General features: G+C 36.1%; 1 protein-coding gene across 2 annotated transcripts; it reads left to right on the plus strand.

Annotated features, from left to right (window-relative positions):
• The first annotated feature begins 956 nt into the window (after positions 1–956).
• Positions 957–13,161, plus strand: LOC128209743 (uncharacterized). Of its 2 annotated transcripts, none has more exons than XM_052913926.1 (11): positions 957–1,168; positions 1,522–1,830; positions 2,188–2,343; positions 3,980–4,185; positions 4,383–4,521; positions 6,193–6,315; positions 7,424–7,627; positions 9,425–9,691; positions 9,935–10,066; positions 11,188–11,420; positions 12,528–13,161. In XM_052913926.1, the coding sequence occupies exons 2-11, from the start codon at positions 1,650–1,652 to the stop codon at positions 12,837–12,839; spliced, it is 1,953 nt and encodes a 650-aa protein (XP_052769886.1). In that variant the 5' UTR covers positions 957–1,168; positions 1,522–1,649; the 3' UTR covers positions 12,840–13,161. The 2 variants fall into 2 exon arrangements, with proteins under 2 accessions (XP_052769886.1, XP_052769885.1); XM_052913925.1 differs by lacking the exon at positions 957–1,168 and adding an exon at positions 1,200–1,250.
• Positions 13,162–17,917: the final 4,756 nt, after the last annotated feature.

Raw genomic sequence — 17,917 nt, forward strand, 5'->3', positions numbered from 1 at the left:
CTACCTGATTTATGGAAGTAATGCACGAGCCCTAACTTTTATAATTTCTATAACGAGGGTTGTGATATAGTGGCTGCTGTTGTAGGCTGTCTATAACTAGCGTGAGTGTTTCAGTAAATATCATGATTTATATGCACGCTACTTATTTCATGGTTAGGTTCCGCCTACTTTATTTTCGTATTTATATGGGGAATAATGTATAGACAAGGAACAAATACATGTAAAAGTTTGGCACCAACTTATAAAATGCGTTTTTTAAAGCAATGAGATCACATACACAGGACATTTTGCTCTAGGGTGGTATTCGATATTGGATCTAAGAACGATGTAGCTAATCGGAATACTTGTTGTAAATAACAAACCAATACAGTAAATGAAGGCAATGATGTATGCCCATAAGATTGAGTTAAGTGGCATATTGAATACCACCCCAAAATAAACATGTTTTGAAGAAACGACATATTTGCAGAAAAATGGCATGATATAAGTTACAAATTATACTGAAGTATTCCTTTGAGGGTTCTTTTTCCTACCCTCGTTGTCGTAAATCAGCCAGTTTATGGCCATTTTGGCATGCACGTGCCAACAAGGATAGTCCTTAAGAGTTAATAAAGTTAACGATATGAATGAATGATTTATCAGGGTAGGTATGATTGGAGGATCTCAGGGGAGATGTCTTAAACAATCATTTGTCAATCGATCAAACTAGTACTAGAAGAAATGTATGATCAGTGATAATTACATGTTTCTTGAATCGAAACCCCAATTGGTTAATATTTAATCAAGTGACGTTTGACTTTTCTATCGATCCCGGACTCATTTCTGTAAGTTACAGACCTGCGTTAAATAGAATTTGTAAATTACGACTATCATAATATGTGGAGCTCCATATAACTCATTTTCAATGTGTTTTGTTAGTTGCCAAGCTCGAGTGTTTTATCTGTTTGAAATACACTTCATCTATTTAGTTTGCTTTCAACGCTCTGGATTAATGGCTTGATTATTGAAATCTATGAATTTACAAAATGCGAATATTATCAGTTTTTTCGTGTCCTGTAGTAATTGTTGTTTTCCTATTGAAAACATCGCTCGGATTTAGAAAGTGAACTAAGTTATTTCCAATACTTACGTATAATTTGCTTAGTGTCGACTGCAAGCATGGGAAATGGTTAGTGTTGTACTACAGTATATGATGTGACAAATAATGCCAAGTTTTCGGATTTACTTTTGATATTAATCGACGGTTAATGGTATGCTTAAATGTAATGTAAACTGAATATCTTTATCTATTCATATGGTGCTACTGTTATTGAATATTGACACATTCCCATAAACAGCAACACTGCTTTAGAGTAGTATTTGAAAGCTTCATAATTCAGAAATCTTTAAACTGTATTTTACGCTCATAACTTTAGAATAGTTTAACACTGTCTTGATGCTTTAAACTTATACTTCGTTAACAGATTTTTCATATAATACAACGAAGTAGGAAATAATAATACGTGTTTTCATATTTACCAGATGCTGATAAATACTAGATTGCTTTTGTTGGATTGAATGATACGTGGCAATAAATCATTGAAGAAAAACAATATGAAAATGAAGATATGACATATCGTGTGGCGTCGTCGGTTATTTAAAAGAAGAAGATGACAATCAGGATAAAACAGTACGCGAGCTGCTCCACGTTTCACGTTGGAGATGATGGCGTCACCGTTAACGTTGATTGCGTGCCTAACCCGCACCTGACGTTAAATATGATTCAGGGAATTATGCCTCTATCTCACTATAACAGATTCTTCGAGGTGGAAATATTACAAGATTCAAAAGGTAAGTTTGTTGTTTGAGCATGATAAGATGCAATTAAAAGTAGTTTAAGAACGCATAAAATATTCAATATTTTTCTAATCAAAATTGCATATATTTTATATACAGCTTTATGGGCTTCCTTTGTTAAATATTATATCATTTCAAAGCTCCATTAAATCAGTATAAATGCTGTTAGTTTAAACCATCAATTGGTACAAATACAACGGAGCTTCAAATCCGACTCCTACCCTATGGTATTTTCCCCCTCGTTCTCATCAATTATTGATCTTTTAAACAAAATAATCACATACTTTTAAAATAGTTTTGCTTATCCTTTTAACCTTTGTTCTTACTGAAATAGTTCCTTTTTACTTCTAGACAATTTTTTCATGATCGGTACAAACAGCAAGGAGTCATCACCGGGGTCGGATCCGTCCTGGAACCTACACCTTTCACTTCGCTATCACTCAGGAGATGGGGGGATATTTACGGCGGGAGAGGGACTTAAAAGCGACAACACTTATGGGAGGAAGGGTGAGACTGTTATGACATGTACATGTAATTTAAGTTGGGTTGTTGTAAGTCTATTTTTAGAATATGATAAGCTCAAACGAGTCTTTTCGTGGCATGTCTGTATCGCTTTATTCAAGCTTTCAGAACACATTATTTAATTTAGAAACCATTGAATTATTGTGTCAGCATAAAATAGTTGAGCAGTTTGTGTTTCTTTTTTAGTCGGAAGTTCAAACTTAGCCTATACCATTAACTGTTTGCGTCCAAGATGACGAAAAAAGATAATAACTAAACATTACAAACACATTCAGAGCTATCAGGGGCGTAGCTTGCCCTATATTCATGTGGATTCATAATTGTTCTAGGGGATCCGGGGGCTTGCCCCCTCGGAATATTTTGAAAACCATGGTGCAATCTGGTGCATTCTTGGCGTTCTGAGGTGCTTTAATTATTTAGTACTGGAAAATGGACAGTTTTAGTATCATGTAGTCAAGTACGCATACTGCAACTTATGCTGATTTTTTTTGTCAGAATGTGGATTCAGTCACATACTCGCGTATAGGCAGCTACGCGCCTGGCCACATGCGTCTGTGTTAGAATTGTTTTCCCTTGTGAGACTGCTGCAAAAAGGATAATAACATCTGTACGTAACATGAGTAATTAAGTTATAGGGATGAAAAAATCGAAAGTAAACGCGATGGTTCAATATTTTCATCGGTACAACTCACGTCTGGCTTCGAATTGTCTGTAGAGACATGTACACAAGTTATATATTTGTGTTCAGAGGGAAAATCTAATTACTTTAATTCTCAAGGCACTTGACCAAACAACAGAACGTGTTCTGAGCAATCAATGGACTAACCTAACCTAACGCAGAGACTAGTTTATGACTTAAAACATAGCTAAACGACCTCTCTTGGGGCATATTTTCCCAATAAAATTCTCATCAAATATTTGGCGGAAGTGACTTATACAGTCATTTAGATCGAAATATTAGACCATTTATACATTCTTGGAATATATAAGTGGATTATTTCGACACATACGTTACAAAAATGACAATTGTACCTATGCATTGCCATAGTTACTGAAAGTTACTGTTAGCATCACTTATGCCAATTTTGTCATAAATGTTTACAATACAAAATATTTCATTTTCAAATTGGGCACACAAAACTAAATTATCAAATGCAAATAGTTCTGTAAAATCTATAATAATGTTTGCGTAATCAATTCACGAGTGTAAACCTTAGAGGTATTTTATATTCCCCAAGTGCACCCGGGTCGTAAAACACGTGCTCTATTAGAAAACAGACTGTTGTGAATATAAATTCTGACATGCCAACGTTAACTGTAATTCTCCTTTAAGATAATACTCATAGGCGTCTGAATCATTGTTTGTCATTAAAATGTTGATTTTGTGACAAACAATGAATCAGACTCCTGTGATAACACTTATTGGAATGTTTGTGTCTGAAGTAAGGATGCAAATATTTTCGAACTCCCCACCTGTGGAATATTCCACCTCAAGCAACTTAAAACATCAATGCCCAGGTCACTCAAGAAGAAGCTGTAGGTACTAGTAAGAAACGGACAACTCATTCATATATGTGACTCATTTAAAGTCCTTGACGCAATTCCCCCCATCTAATTCCAGGCGATCGTATCACTGTGTATATGGAAGAGTCATTCCCCTCTCGCTCCTTGCTTAATTTCTTTCTGAATGGACGTCTCGTGTTCCGCCAGTGGGTCGCCGTCCCCCAGCGATTCCTGTTTCCGGCCGTCGGCGTGAGCAATGGTCCCGCCGCTTTCAGAATCACCTGGCCCCATTCTGGCGCTACTTCTTGTGTCAATATGCTCACGGTAATCAAAACATATGCAATTTGTGCAATGAAAAATATACGGTTTGTTAACACGGAGTAGTGACATAAGTTAGCGACCGGTCAAACTTTAAACATAGTTTTCTTTGACTCTTAAACTACGTCAAACGGACCTTTACTTGTGGTCTGAGTTATGATTTACTAAATGAATCACTAATGTTCAAATGTTTTATTTTGCAGCTCAACTCCTCTCTGTCCAACTGGATTGGCTTTCGGAATATAATCAGGAATGACGTCAGACGTACGTTGACGTTGGTGGATTACGATGACAAGGAACGGACAGGGTTCAACGTGCAGGCTCCTAGGCCGATGGATAGAGGTAAGTTCAGCGCAACGATGTGCAGCAAGTCATGTTGACTGAATAAGAAAGCAGCGGATTTAGTGCACACTCTTTGCTTTTTTATTTAGCCTTAGGTCGTGAGGCGATTATTGGGAATATGATTTTGTATGAGATTATATTCAGCATGAACACTTTAAGTATATATTTGAATGTTACTTATCTAACATGGGCCAGCTATACGTTTCAAATTCAGCTACCTAAATATGAAAACGAGCCGTTTTAGCGCCGTACGGGCACATAGGCCATACCCATATTAAGCCGTCCGTGTTAATAACAGAAGTTGTGGGTTAAGCCTACAAGTTCAATGACCAATACACACTGGTCCAGTATAAAACTTACTTTCGAATTGAATCAACGTTGGTCAGTTTTACGTGGAGGATTATGATGACAAGTTCGGCATCTGTCTACTGACCTGGAATGTTAGCTGGCTATGGTTTCTTATGCCATGATACTGCTAGATTTGGATCTGGTCGGGTCTGCATTTAAATGAAGACATTGGGCCGTTGTTCTGCACTTTGCTGAAGTTATCAACGTGATTTACGCCATCGTTGTTACCTTTTTATTCTATTATGTGTCATATTTAAATATAAAGAACTACAGCTGAAACAGATGTCTCAAAACAAAACACAGCAGATCACAAGCGAATCCATTTAACTTCTGGAGAGTTAACGATTTGAAAGGTAACAATTATTGCGTCAACAACTATAGGGCCGATTGTTCAGAACTTTGTTTAAGTTAACAACGTTGTCAACATCATCATTGTTAACTTTCAAATCTTTACTGCTCTGGTAGATTAATGGATTCACTCGTGCTCTGCAGTATTTCTAATAAGATTGAAACAACTCTTTAAGAGGTTCCTCTTATATTCAAATATATTAGCATATCATCAACCATTTCAATGTTGAAAGTTAACAACAAATGTGTTAACTATGTTGTTAATTTTAAGTTCTGAACAATCAGCCCGAAGGACTTAATAGAAGTTCCGAACAGTAGGCCCACTGTAACGTTCAAAGGTGTGAACAATAAATACTTCATGATGCAGTGTAACTCGACAGATTTGCTGACTCGTATGCGGGAAAAGTCTTCAGTTTGATCAATAATCGCAGATGTTCATATAAACGCCAGATTTTCCTGGCCATGTGGTCAATATCAAAAGTAAGTTTCCCCCCTAAGACACAGGACTGACATTTAATCGGAAATCAACCACATCAATAATTTAAAAGCCATAACGGTAACGTACATGTGGGGTCCCAATGTTACCACAATAGGTACAGTTTATTCGATTTTCGCTGAATAATTAAGTTTATGGACGTCTTTATTTGATATTAAGTTGAGCCAATGAGTGAAGTTCTTGGTTAAGGAACTGGCTGTTGCATTTTACGACCGTAAATTAAATTTATAGCTGAAGCATTTTTTACGCCAGTTTTTCAATTATTTTCGGAATAGACACCATGCCAAATTTATAAAGACAAGACAAGACACACATTGATGTAAACTGGGAATAAGCATTTAACATGAAGTGAATAATATTATCCCAAATGGACTTGCACAAAAGAAGCTTCATTTAGGTTAACAACTTTCACTTGAATGTTAATATGGCATTTTAAACAATCCCATATGATTAGGGAATATTTTTTTTATTCATTTCAGAAAGCTGCTATTTTGAGATCGAGCTATTAACGAAGCTGGACCCCGAGTGCTGTCCGTCTCTCGGGCTGAGTTCGGCGTTCACAAGCAAATTTAAAGCGCCCAAATTGTCCCCTGGAAAAACAGGTAGGGATTTCAAATTAGTAGGCTTCCGGAATGTGCTAACATTGTAACCGCTATGCTCATTCAAGTCAGTTTGTTGCCAATGTGCCAGATCGACAGAAACGTTTTTCAAAATAACATTTATATTTGAACAAAATCACTTTTTTAGTTAAACTGGTCCTAATTTCTCGAAACTTCTTAAGCTTTACATGCTTAAGTTGCTTATTTCAATTAGACAAAACACATACAGTACTTAAATGAGATTTTGGTAAATAAAATATGGTTTATTGTGATAATCATAGAAGGATATCCTATTTAAAGTCCTATAATTACTCTTAATGCAGTTAATATCACGCGAATTGAAGACGGCAAAGAAAAATAGTGGGATAAGCTTAATCCTGTTATAAAGGACTTGAGAAGTTTAGAGAAACTGGGCCTGGACACCGTTGCAATAACTAATCGAAAGCCATAAACTGCTTAAGAGTGCTAAGAGACATCCGTTAAGTTACTGGAACAATATATATACCATATATGTAAAATATTTTTTATTAAAACACAGTAGCTACGCCCAAAACGAGGCTACTCTGACAGTTAACGATCTTAACCCTTGATTGAAACGGAGACATTAACTACATGTACAAAGTGTATGCAATAGGTTTGAGCCTTGAGAATTGTTTCAATGTTGTTGTTAATTAAATTATACATGCCAATAGTATATATTAAGCACCATTTTAATACGTTTTCGATATATAAGATATGTTCATGACATATGTTCATATGACATGTTCTTAAAAATATTTCGGAACATCTCGGTCATTTTCCATTGAAAACAACATCGGATGTATGCGTACATCGGTAGAAGTAGTTTGTAAAATAAACGTATAAATAAATTGTATATATTACCGGTAAAGTGTATTATTGCATAACTATTAAATTAATTAATTAAGATTCCCAAGAGTAAATTTATCAAGTTTCACTGCTAAATTGAAATTACTACGCGATCTACTTGCAGCGTAGTTAATTGTAAAGATCATTGTAAACCGTCCATATACATCCGAGTTTGTTTTCGATGAAAAATTGCCGATGAGTTCTGATTGCTTAGAAAAATACCATGCTTTTAAATATTGCACAGAGCTTCAGTTACTCAAGGAAATAAGAATCAACGTTGGCGATCGACTGGGTTGTGGAATTCTTTTTGACCCCAAGTGCAGCATTGAGCACCGGCGAACCCAGCTTGTTTTGGTCTATTATACATACAGAGGAAAGATTGTCTACAAGAACATTCGTCAAGTGCCCGAGGGAGGATTTTATCCATTGGTTGGTCTCCTTGTCAAAGGTATGATAAAGATCGGAGATTATTTTCCAATATTAAAGCACAATATGTTGAAAAAAAAATTAAAAGGAAATTGAAAACAACAACTGGCATTATATGTTTGATTACTGCATGTTACAAGAACAGTATTTCTGTGGTCCACTGTTTTTTAATTGTCTCCCTTCAAATAAATGTTTTAACCTTTTATTTACTTTTTTAATTTACTTTTCATAATAACTTTAACAGTTTGAATGGAATATTGTAAAACATGAAGCATCAATAGATGGCATTGTGCTATAATGGGTGGTTCGAGAATCATATACTCGAGGACCGATTTTTACCAATTTGTCTCCCCTATAGAAAAAAAATGATATAAAAATGTAAGAAACTTAATACAATTGAAATATTGGTGAATGGCAATAGATACACTTAAAATTACCTCTTCTTTTATTTCCTATTGATCTCTTTTGACAAACAAGTATGTTGTATATACTCGTATATAAACATTTGAGAAAGAGAGTGAAACTCTTAAACGAGTTGATTAGAATATATGTGTACCGATTTGTAACTTGGTATACAGGAAGTATATAGGAAGTGTGTATGGAGACCTTTTATGGGATTGCGTTTCAGGTCCCTAGGGTGAAGGTCAAGGCCACTGTTACTAAAATAGATAACCGTTTGGTACTGAATACCTTTAGTTAGGATTGACATATTCTGATCAAACTTGGTATGTAGGAAGAGTTAATGGATGACTTACATGCATTTTGGGCCTCTATGGTTAAGGTCAAGGTCACTGTAGCTAAAAAAGAAGTTAAAACTGAATCTCACAACGGCTAGTCATTGAAATCCTGGTTTCGTCGCATTGCTGCATTTCTTGTTTACCTTTTTATTGCTTTTGACAGGCACATATTTCAACATTATTGTATTCATTTCAATAACAAAGCGGTGTATAGTCGAGCGCGCTGGCGTACGTCAGCTCTTGTTATATATATTTTATATATAAAACTACATCTATTTTGATATTACTCTTGTTTTGTAAACTTGAACATATTGCAAGAACTGTACTGTTAACACAAGTTTATTGACAATCCAATACGCTTTATTAATCTTTACACATGATTTGTTTACTGAAAATAAGAACTTTGTATAAAATTCAATACAATTTGAAAAATGTTTATAATCTGGAAGCAACATTGTACTGCCTGTCACATATTTGCAGTTATCCCGATTGACTTAACATGCCTTCAAATTGCTAAATCGGAACACTTCGGCCATTTTCCATCGAAAAGAACCTCGGATGTATATGGACTATGGACGGTTTATAATGTTAGAATTCTTTACCTTTATCTACGCTGCAAGTAGATCGCGTAGTAATTTTAGTTTAGCAGTTAAACCAAAGGATTTTACTCTTAAGATTCTATATATTACTATGCAATTTTACACTTTTGGAATTATTTTAAACTGATTAATACAAATTACACACAAAAACACTACATTAAATTAATATTTTTTTATTATTAATTTTACGAACTACTTCTACTAATTCACCGGCATACATCAGATGTTGTTTGCGATGAAAAATGGCCGAGATGTTCCGATTGCATATTGCTATAAATCAGGGCCCTTCCTGTGACCGCTCGAGTTTTGTTAGGGAAATGGTCTATCACGTTCCATGGTTTGCCTCAATGCCAGAATATGAGCGATCAACACACAGTCATTTTTGTCATCTAAATATTTCAAATATATAATGATGGGCTTAGCATTTTTATAAATTCTGCTGGCTCGATTTTAAATTGTATTTTGTCCATTTTTTTCTTTCAGATGATTCAGTCAAGGTATGGTACCCTGCCACCCGAACATTTGCTCTGCCGGACCGGACTATTTTTGACATATGGCGACCAGTGTATGACAACTTCCGGTTTAGCGAATCCATACACTTTCCGGTAGTCGAATCCTCGGTCAAGGGCGGTAGACAAGCATTTGTGGATGTCGATAACATAACGCAGGCTGACACTCAGACCAATTCTATACAATGCATATGCAGCTATGAAAACCAGTGCTTCTTTAAAATCACAGTGTTAGAAATTGGTATGTGACTATACATTTCAGTTTTTTTTTGTACAGACGCGCATTTTTTTACAGCATTCTTGAAAGGATTTTGTTGAAATTTTTTAACTTGAAATCCAGATTAGTATTCAGTAAACTTCATATCCTCTAAGGTATCACACTATTTAATACACATTACTTATTTTCGTGTGTGGATGTGTACTTTTTATTAAATTAACCAAAGAGAGGGGAAAACATAACAATGCATAACATCGCATATTTCAGACGCCGAATGTCAAATACAAATTGGAGCAGCGCTGAACGATTTCCCAATTGATGGAATAGACCTTCGCCACAGAAAGCAAAGAGCCTTCTTCGTTTCCAGAAATACAGAAAATACATACCCGGTGAAAGAAGGTGAACGAATGTTCACGATCATTTCTAACAATTACGATATCTTTTTAGGCCACCGATTTATAATGTATATATTTATCGGCTAATTTAAGACCAATTTAAACCAGAGTTGTCGCAAAAAGACTTCCCATGGTTTTCAATCGGTCGACGACCAGTCGGCGACTGATCGGCTACGGATCGTCCACTGGTTGCCGACGTGTTTTTTGTCAGCAGCTCAACGCCGACCACTTGGCGATTGGTTGCCGATTGGTTTTTGACTAATCTCCGGTAATTCAAGGATAAGAGTTTCTTGCCTGAAAATGAATATGTACTGCTCGGCATGGTACAAACGAGAGATACGGAAGAGACCTCTGCCGCTCTCACAACCCCGAAACCGGCGCGGCAGTCGGAAAGGGAGTTGGTGAGGCCAGATGGGGCAGAGATCCTGGGCCGGTATTCACAAAACATCTTACGTCATTTCTTATCTTAAGTCATTTTCCTAAGTTAGCATCTCACTGATCATTTGATATAATGATTAAAAGTTTTCTGAAATACTTTATCGACATTGATTTTATTGAATACCGATACTGTTATTTTAAAAACTCTTATACATTCATTTTAATTTGACCATGAAAAAAAATAAGAAATCTACTTCAGTTAAGAAATGACTTACGATGTGTTATGAATACCGGTGACGATAAACCAGATGACGTAGATGAATGGTGATTAGAATAACAACTTACGCAGCATTTTCTTCTCAGTGGCATAGCCATGCTCCATCTTTCTCCTTCAATATTTTTAATAATGCTAGATTTGTTCGGGCTGACCTAACCATGAACGTGAAAGGTTGACGACCCTAGTAAGATCATAGGCAACCACTCGCCAACTAGTCGTTAAATGTCGCCAAGTAGTCGCCAATCTGTCGTTTACCTTTTGCCGACAGTCGTATGAGCGGACGACGATCGCCAATTGGTCGCAGGACCTATCGCCAAGTATCCATCGACTAATTCAACCATCATTTTCCTGGTTTTGGTTGCAAGAGGTTGTCGTGAAACGCCGTAAATTCTAGTCGTCGTAGGTATTGAGTTAGTCGTAAGCTATGAGTGATTGTGGCTTAATAGTACCATGTTGTTTTTGCCTTACAGGTGACAGTGTTTGCTGTTGCATCAAAAAGGCTGATCAGGGAGAAACCGAAGTTTACTTCTTAGTCAACAACTCTATTGGGCAGCGTATTGTATTAAAACACAACCTTCTCGACACATACTACCCTATTGTTTGCTTTACTCCCGGAAGCGCTCAAATAAGGATCACGTGGCCATATCACGTGAATTCAAAAACAGCTCAAGCTGTCTCGGAGGAGGAAATGATGTTGACATTGGTAAGAAATACTACGAGAAATAGTGTATATGCCTTTCAAGTGTATTCATTTAAAACACTTCCGATCTACTTTAAAACAACAACACACACAGCAATACATGCACTACCACTCCTGTACCATCATTCTTGTATCATCAAATGCAGATAAATGGATCCGGAAATGGTAGTTTGGGCTGAAGGCCGCATCCCTACATACATAAGTACCGCAAATAAAAATTGGGTATCGTCAGATCTACATTTTGGCATGGCATGTTTAAAAAAATAATGCTCCGGGTTAAACAAAATTGGTAGTATGTTGTTATACGGTTTAAAATAGTGAGAATTAAAAATACCAATTTATTTAAATACGTTTATAAGATCTCAACGTTAATGTGAATTTGAAAGCATGCCGAATTATCTGAAATAAATCTTTTTGAAGAATCGTGGGAAATATATAATTATTGATACGCAGAAAATGGAAATGTGTTGACTTAAAGACTCTGTCTTATTTTAACTATTACAAATAGTCAAAACGTCCACATCCAACATCGGGTTTCATTTAATTAACTGTTAACTAGCAAAAACCTTGCAAAATAAAAGCAATGTACATATATTCCAGTACATATTGCTTTATCAGTTACTGTTATGAAACTAGCTAATTCTATTCAATAAAAAAAAATCAATCAATTTACATAACCTCTTCTTAGATAATGACAAACATTTATCAGTAACAGTCTGAGGCCCATCAAAAGATTTTTTGGATTCAATTTTTATTGCCAGTGAACACAATTAAAAAAAGTAAAACCACGCTTGTCGCGCCTACAGCCTGTCAACGCTTTCAGCGCTTTCATCAATAATGTTCATATTATATTGCTTGTCAGATTTTCATAGAAATTCAAAAAGAAATCGCCGGTTTGCCGAAATGATCGATCAGTCTTACATGGTAGACACAATGATGAATATTGTTTCGGAAATTACACATTATCATGCCTGTAAGTGAGGATGAAATACCCATCATACGTATACGTTAAATATAAGTTTCCACCTCAAAAAATCTGGCTATCATACAGTGGCTTTGCAATGATATTTTTGTGAGACAACTTTTAAGTATTTTCAATTAATATTCCAGAAAGGGGGTGTCGAAGAATTTGAAGACGTGATGTTGATTCGTGAGACACAAACCAAAGAGGATGACGATGCAACCACAAGAATTACTCCTGACGAGGAAAATGGTGTGGTTGATGCTAATGATGAAGATGAAGAACACGATAATGAGGACAATGTGTTCACCCCGGTGAGCGACAGAGCGAGTCTTTCAGGGCCATTTCCAGGCCCAGCAAGTTACAACGAACCACACACATCGTCCGACAGAGGAGGCAAGAAAAAGAAACATGGGTCCAGGGGAAGGGTATCTAAAAGTGGGGCATGTGCAATTCTTTGAGGTATCGACGGATCTATTAACCAGGGCCGTGATATTTTAAAGACTCAATGGATTAGAAGAGACTTAGTTGAAACAAAATTAACATTCACATTGTTAAGAAACGTTCATACGGAACATCTTTCAAGCACAAATCAATGTATGGTAGGACTAGAAATGTGCAGGATTCGTGCACTGAATTATTCTCCATAAAATATTTTATTCCATTTAGCAGCATTTTCGGTGTTTTTAAGAATATGCAATGATAACATTTTGGTATTTATTTTAAAATGATACGGAAACAATGATGTATTTTGACTCACTTTTGAGATCATTCTTATCAATTTCGGAGGATGTTTTTCTTATACACACCTTCGCCATACATTTATATACTATTATTTTTTATTTGTACATAAGATGCATGTTTATTATTAATTCACTAATTTGAAGTGCATAGGTTTACCTCACATATTCAATTTATATATTATTTTTGTTTTATTATCTGTAAAAATGTTGAACATTTGATCAATGGTTGTTACTGTTAAGGACCATTTTGCACTTTTAAAGCTCAATTTATGCTATGCATTTAATCTTATTTTAATAAAAATGCTGAAACAAGTCTACTGCTTGGCTTTTCATTTTGTACATCGAGCGGGCACACGGGTGGCGGGATCAAACGTCGTGGCACTGAATAACTTTTGTTAGGGTTGACACATTTTGACCAAATTTATATAAGAAGAGATTATATAGACCTTTCATGGGATTGTGTTTGGGGCTCCAAAGGTCAATGTCACTGTTGCTAAAAAAACCGTTAAAATGAATTACTTTAGTAAGGGCTGTCATATCTTGGCTAAACTTGGTACTTATTAAGAGTTTATGGAGAACTTTCATTGGATTGTGTTTTGGGCCCCTGAGATCAAGGTTAAGGTCACTGTTACTAAAAATAGAAAAACGGTTGCAACCGAATAACTTAATTGGTGTTGACATATCTTGACTTAACTTGTTATTTAGGAAGTGTTTGCGGATACCTTTAATTTGATTGCGGTTAGGGCCCCTGGGGTCAATGTCAAGGTCACTGCTACTGAGAATAAAAGATTTGAAACTGAATCTCAAAATGAAAGTTGAAGTTCTTCTGTCAATCATCGAACACTTAGTTTTGTCGCATTGCGGCGTTTATTATGCTTTTTTAATAAACGTGCGAAAATAGTTGTAAGGACTTTCTGAATAATTAAACCTTCCAATCAACGGCTGTCCAAGCAGACATTTGAGACATCCGTTAGACATTGTAAGTATCTTAATTTCTACAATTGTCAACGAGCATACAGCCACATTGAAAATGACAGGAATAGGCTAAATGTGACGATAAAAAATAACCATTTTAATTTTTTAATCAATTAACATCCCCATAACAAGTTCTGAAAATAGGCATGCGCTCATTTTGCATGTTGTTCTTTGATTGGAAGAACATGAAGTTATTTGTCCAATTACAAACTTCGTTTCATACTGCAAAATGATCAATAACGTCAAATCCTTGACGTCAACGTCATTTGAAACCACGCATAGCGACAGTTTGTTGACTCAATTGTACGCATATTTTCCATATAAAATGGGGAATTGTTTTGGTAAAAATAAAAATAAAGTGGGTCCGGACCCGCAAGAACGCAGGGGCGATATTTCGGCCGTGATCTCGGCCGGAAATCCCTTTCAACAGCCGTCACCATCGGTGTCATACCCCGACATGGAGGCAGAGCTGAAAAAAGGAGAAGAAATGGTGGCGGTACTGGAGAAAGGTGGGTGGGAATAGGCTTTTACAATAGCTTTATACTTGGTTATTGACTCGGAACGGATAGTTCCAAATTAAGATGTCTTGACAGACTCCGTACAGTTATCACGTAATAAAAAAGGGTTTTGTCTTTGTTAAATCCCAAGAAATAAATACAGCGATGGTAACTCGTTATGAAGTATTTTACAATTAAGGTCGACAATGGAACAAGAGATATATCGAGTTTTACAATTTAAGGAGATAACAAAATTCAAGAAAATCCACTTTAGGTAGTTATATGGTATTCATCATGTTTACATTGTTCACAATACCAGAACAAGATGCAAAAGTGAATAAAGGTGGCGTGGCGTTTGCCGTTACCCTGGACGGGAAACCCTCCAACACGGTCGCCCCTCCTCGAAGATTGCCACCACTTCCGCCCAGAACATTGGGCGGGGCTCATCAGCCAACGGTAATGGTTTATAATAGTTTGATTGTTATAGGCGTTGAAATAATATATATATATATATATATATATATATATATATATATATAAACTTGTTTAGCATACATACGTGTTCCATTTAAATTACAATGTTTCTATGATTGGTCCATTGAAACAACAGCGTTTGAGGCCTTCTTCGAGCAATGGTGTGGCCAGAAAGATTTTCGTGTCATTTTTAAGAAATACACAATCACTAACTTTCAGTCCCCAAAATGTCAGCGTGTAGAAAATGCTGAGATAGGGTAGCACGCCGATGATAGTGAAATCAGGGTAGGTAACCGAGAGCGACGACGAGACTCATGCACGCGCCGCCGATGATGGTGAAATCAGGGTAGGTAACCGAGAGCGACGACGAGACTCATGCACGCGCCGCCGATGATGGTGAAAACCGAAAACGACGAGGAGACTCCTGCATGCGCCGCCGATGATGGTGAAATCAGGGTAGGTAACCGAGAGCGACGAGGAGACTCCTGCATGCGCCGCCAATGATGGTGAAATCAGGGTAGGTAACCGACAGCGACGAGGAGACTCCTGCATGCGCCGCAGATGATGGTGAAATCAGGGTAGGTAACCGAGAGCGACGACGAGATTCCTGCATGCGCCGCCGATGATAGTGAAATCAGGGTAGGTAACATAGAGCAACGATTATTCATCACGGATGACCTCCTTTCTGAGGGGCTGGCTAGGAGGTGCCAGGTTCGCTGAGTCGTCCAAGACAACGGGAGCTTTATAATCTCAGATAATGACTTACTATATGATATTTCAGATTACCTACACATGCGAAATTTGTATTTATTTTGTAAATAATGATTTATTATGTGGAATTTCAGATCACCTACACTGGCGAGGAGGATCAGTTGATGGCTAGATTACCTACACATGCGAAATTTGTATTTATTTTGTAAATAATGATTTATTATGTGGAATTTCAGATCACCTACACTGGCGAGGAGGATCAGTTGATGGCTGAGATCCTCAGGGATGACTTCCTGTCTGAGAGGCGAGCAAGGGCCAGAAAGTGCCAGGGACGCGGAGCCGCCCAGGCAAAAGGGGTACAAGTCTTTGTGATACTTTTAATCTGATTCTAAAAATAAATTATATTGTATTGTAAAAATCGATTTCCAGAGAACAAATCAGCTTGATTAAATAGTCGAATTAAAACTTTATCATTTGCCGAATAAACTTGCCTTAATGTCCAATATTGTTCTTTTTTTATAAAAGTAAATGCTGGCAAAAAACAGTGATTAAAAATAAACAAAAGTTTGTATGTATTTTTCTTCATTTCTTTTTCAGAACAGCGATTGAAGAAATTTTGTTGACAGTACATATCTACCTAACGAGATTTCTCCTTAAGGTGCTTAATGACTGATTTGTGAAAAAAATAAGAAATGATATGCACGTGTATGTATTTATAGAATATATGATAGGTTTTAATGAAAGTTGCAAACAAATAAATTGTTTAAATTATGTTTTGCAGTTTGTAGAGCTGTAATAAACACATTTCATTTATAACTGTCCTTGTTATTCCTGAAAGTGTCATGATAGCACGCAGGTCGGAAGTAAAGTGTGCACGTGAGCCTGGGAGGTGGCCATTAGGTGTGTAAAAATAATTATTTCGATATCATATCATGCCTTACATTTGACCCTGGGTATGTTTTGGATGCGTTTATGTGGCATTTCAGAAAAATGGATATTGAGAATAAAATACCATTAGTTTGTGTTTTAAAGTACATTAATTTTAAACATAATAATTATAATAGAGCTATTACTAACATATGATAGATATGTACGCACTTATACGCGGTATTGTATTGCAATAGATTCTGGAAAGTAGTATAAAAATATGTGTGTCTTTCTAAAAAAAATCAAGTATGTTTGTAAGTTTATAACTTAAAAGTATCAGCTTAAATGGGCGTGCGATTGCTTTTAATAACTGTTTTTTGAAAGTTTGACAAGAAAGGCTAAATAGCCAAACATAAAAAAAATAAAAATTCAGAGATAAACATGAAATTTCAAAAATTTAAAATCATTTTAGTGCTTCCATGGTGACATTTTCTTGAAAAAGTCATCCCCCCCTGGATGGTTTATGTTTGAAGTAAATTGAGTTAAAATATAAATTGTTTATATCGTACAAAAATTAAACCAAAATGATACACGTACGTTGACATGCTACATCAATGCATTGAAGAGAACAAAAATATGGCCGGTTAACATGCACTACGTGTCCTGAATACGTTTCACACTTCTGTCGTACGAGCGTCAACGTCGTTATGACTATACACAGTAAACTATCAATATTTCTGTCAATAATTCGGCAATTTTCGTACAAAATAAGCCGCAAAATAGTGAGTCAACTGCTTATGAATGTTCACTATTTTTTTCATGGCTTAATTTAACGCGTTGCATGACCGCATAAACATTGTGAAAATGTCACAAAAGAACGCCGTGTATGGACTTTCTCAGAGCATAGTTTCAAGTTTTGAAAAACATGAAGTGTTTTTCATGTCAATAAATTGAATTTAAGACCGTAGTGTAAAGAATATTCATATCTGCCATGATTTCCTTCAATCTTCTATTATTCGAAAAGAGCAAATGGCCATAGTCAGCGCCTTTGTTTTATTATTTACAGTGAACTAAAATAAATACACGAGTAATATCACTCGTATCTGTATCACAATCGATTCCAAAGGTGAGGTCAATTCTATTTGATTCTGCCAACAAAATGTACGGTTGTGATATTCAACGAATTAGAATATTAAATGTTACTTTTGGACTGCCGTGTTTTAGCGCAAGATGTTATCTGCATATCTGATAAATCGTTGTCTTTCAATTTTT

Source organism: Mya arenaria, chromosome 11 (assembly GCF_026914265.1).
Source record: "Mya arenaria isolate MELC-2E11 chromosome 11, ASM2691426v1".
Lineage (NCBI taxonomy): Eukaryota > Metazoa > Mollusca > Bivalvia > Myida > Myidae > Mya > Mya arenaria.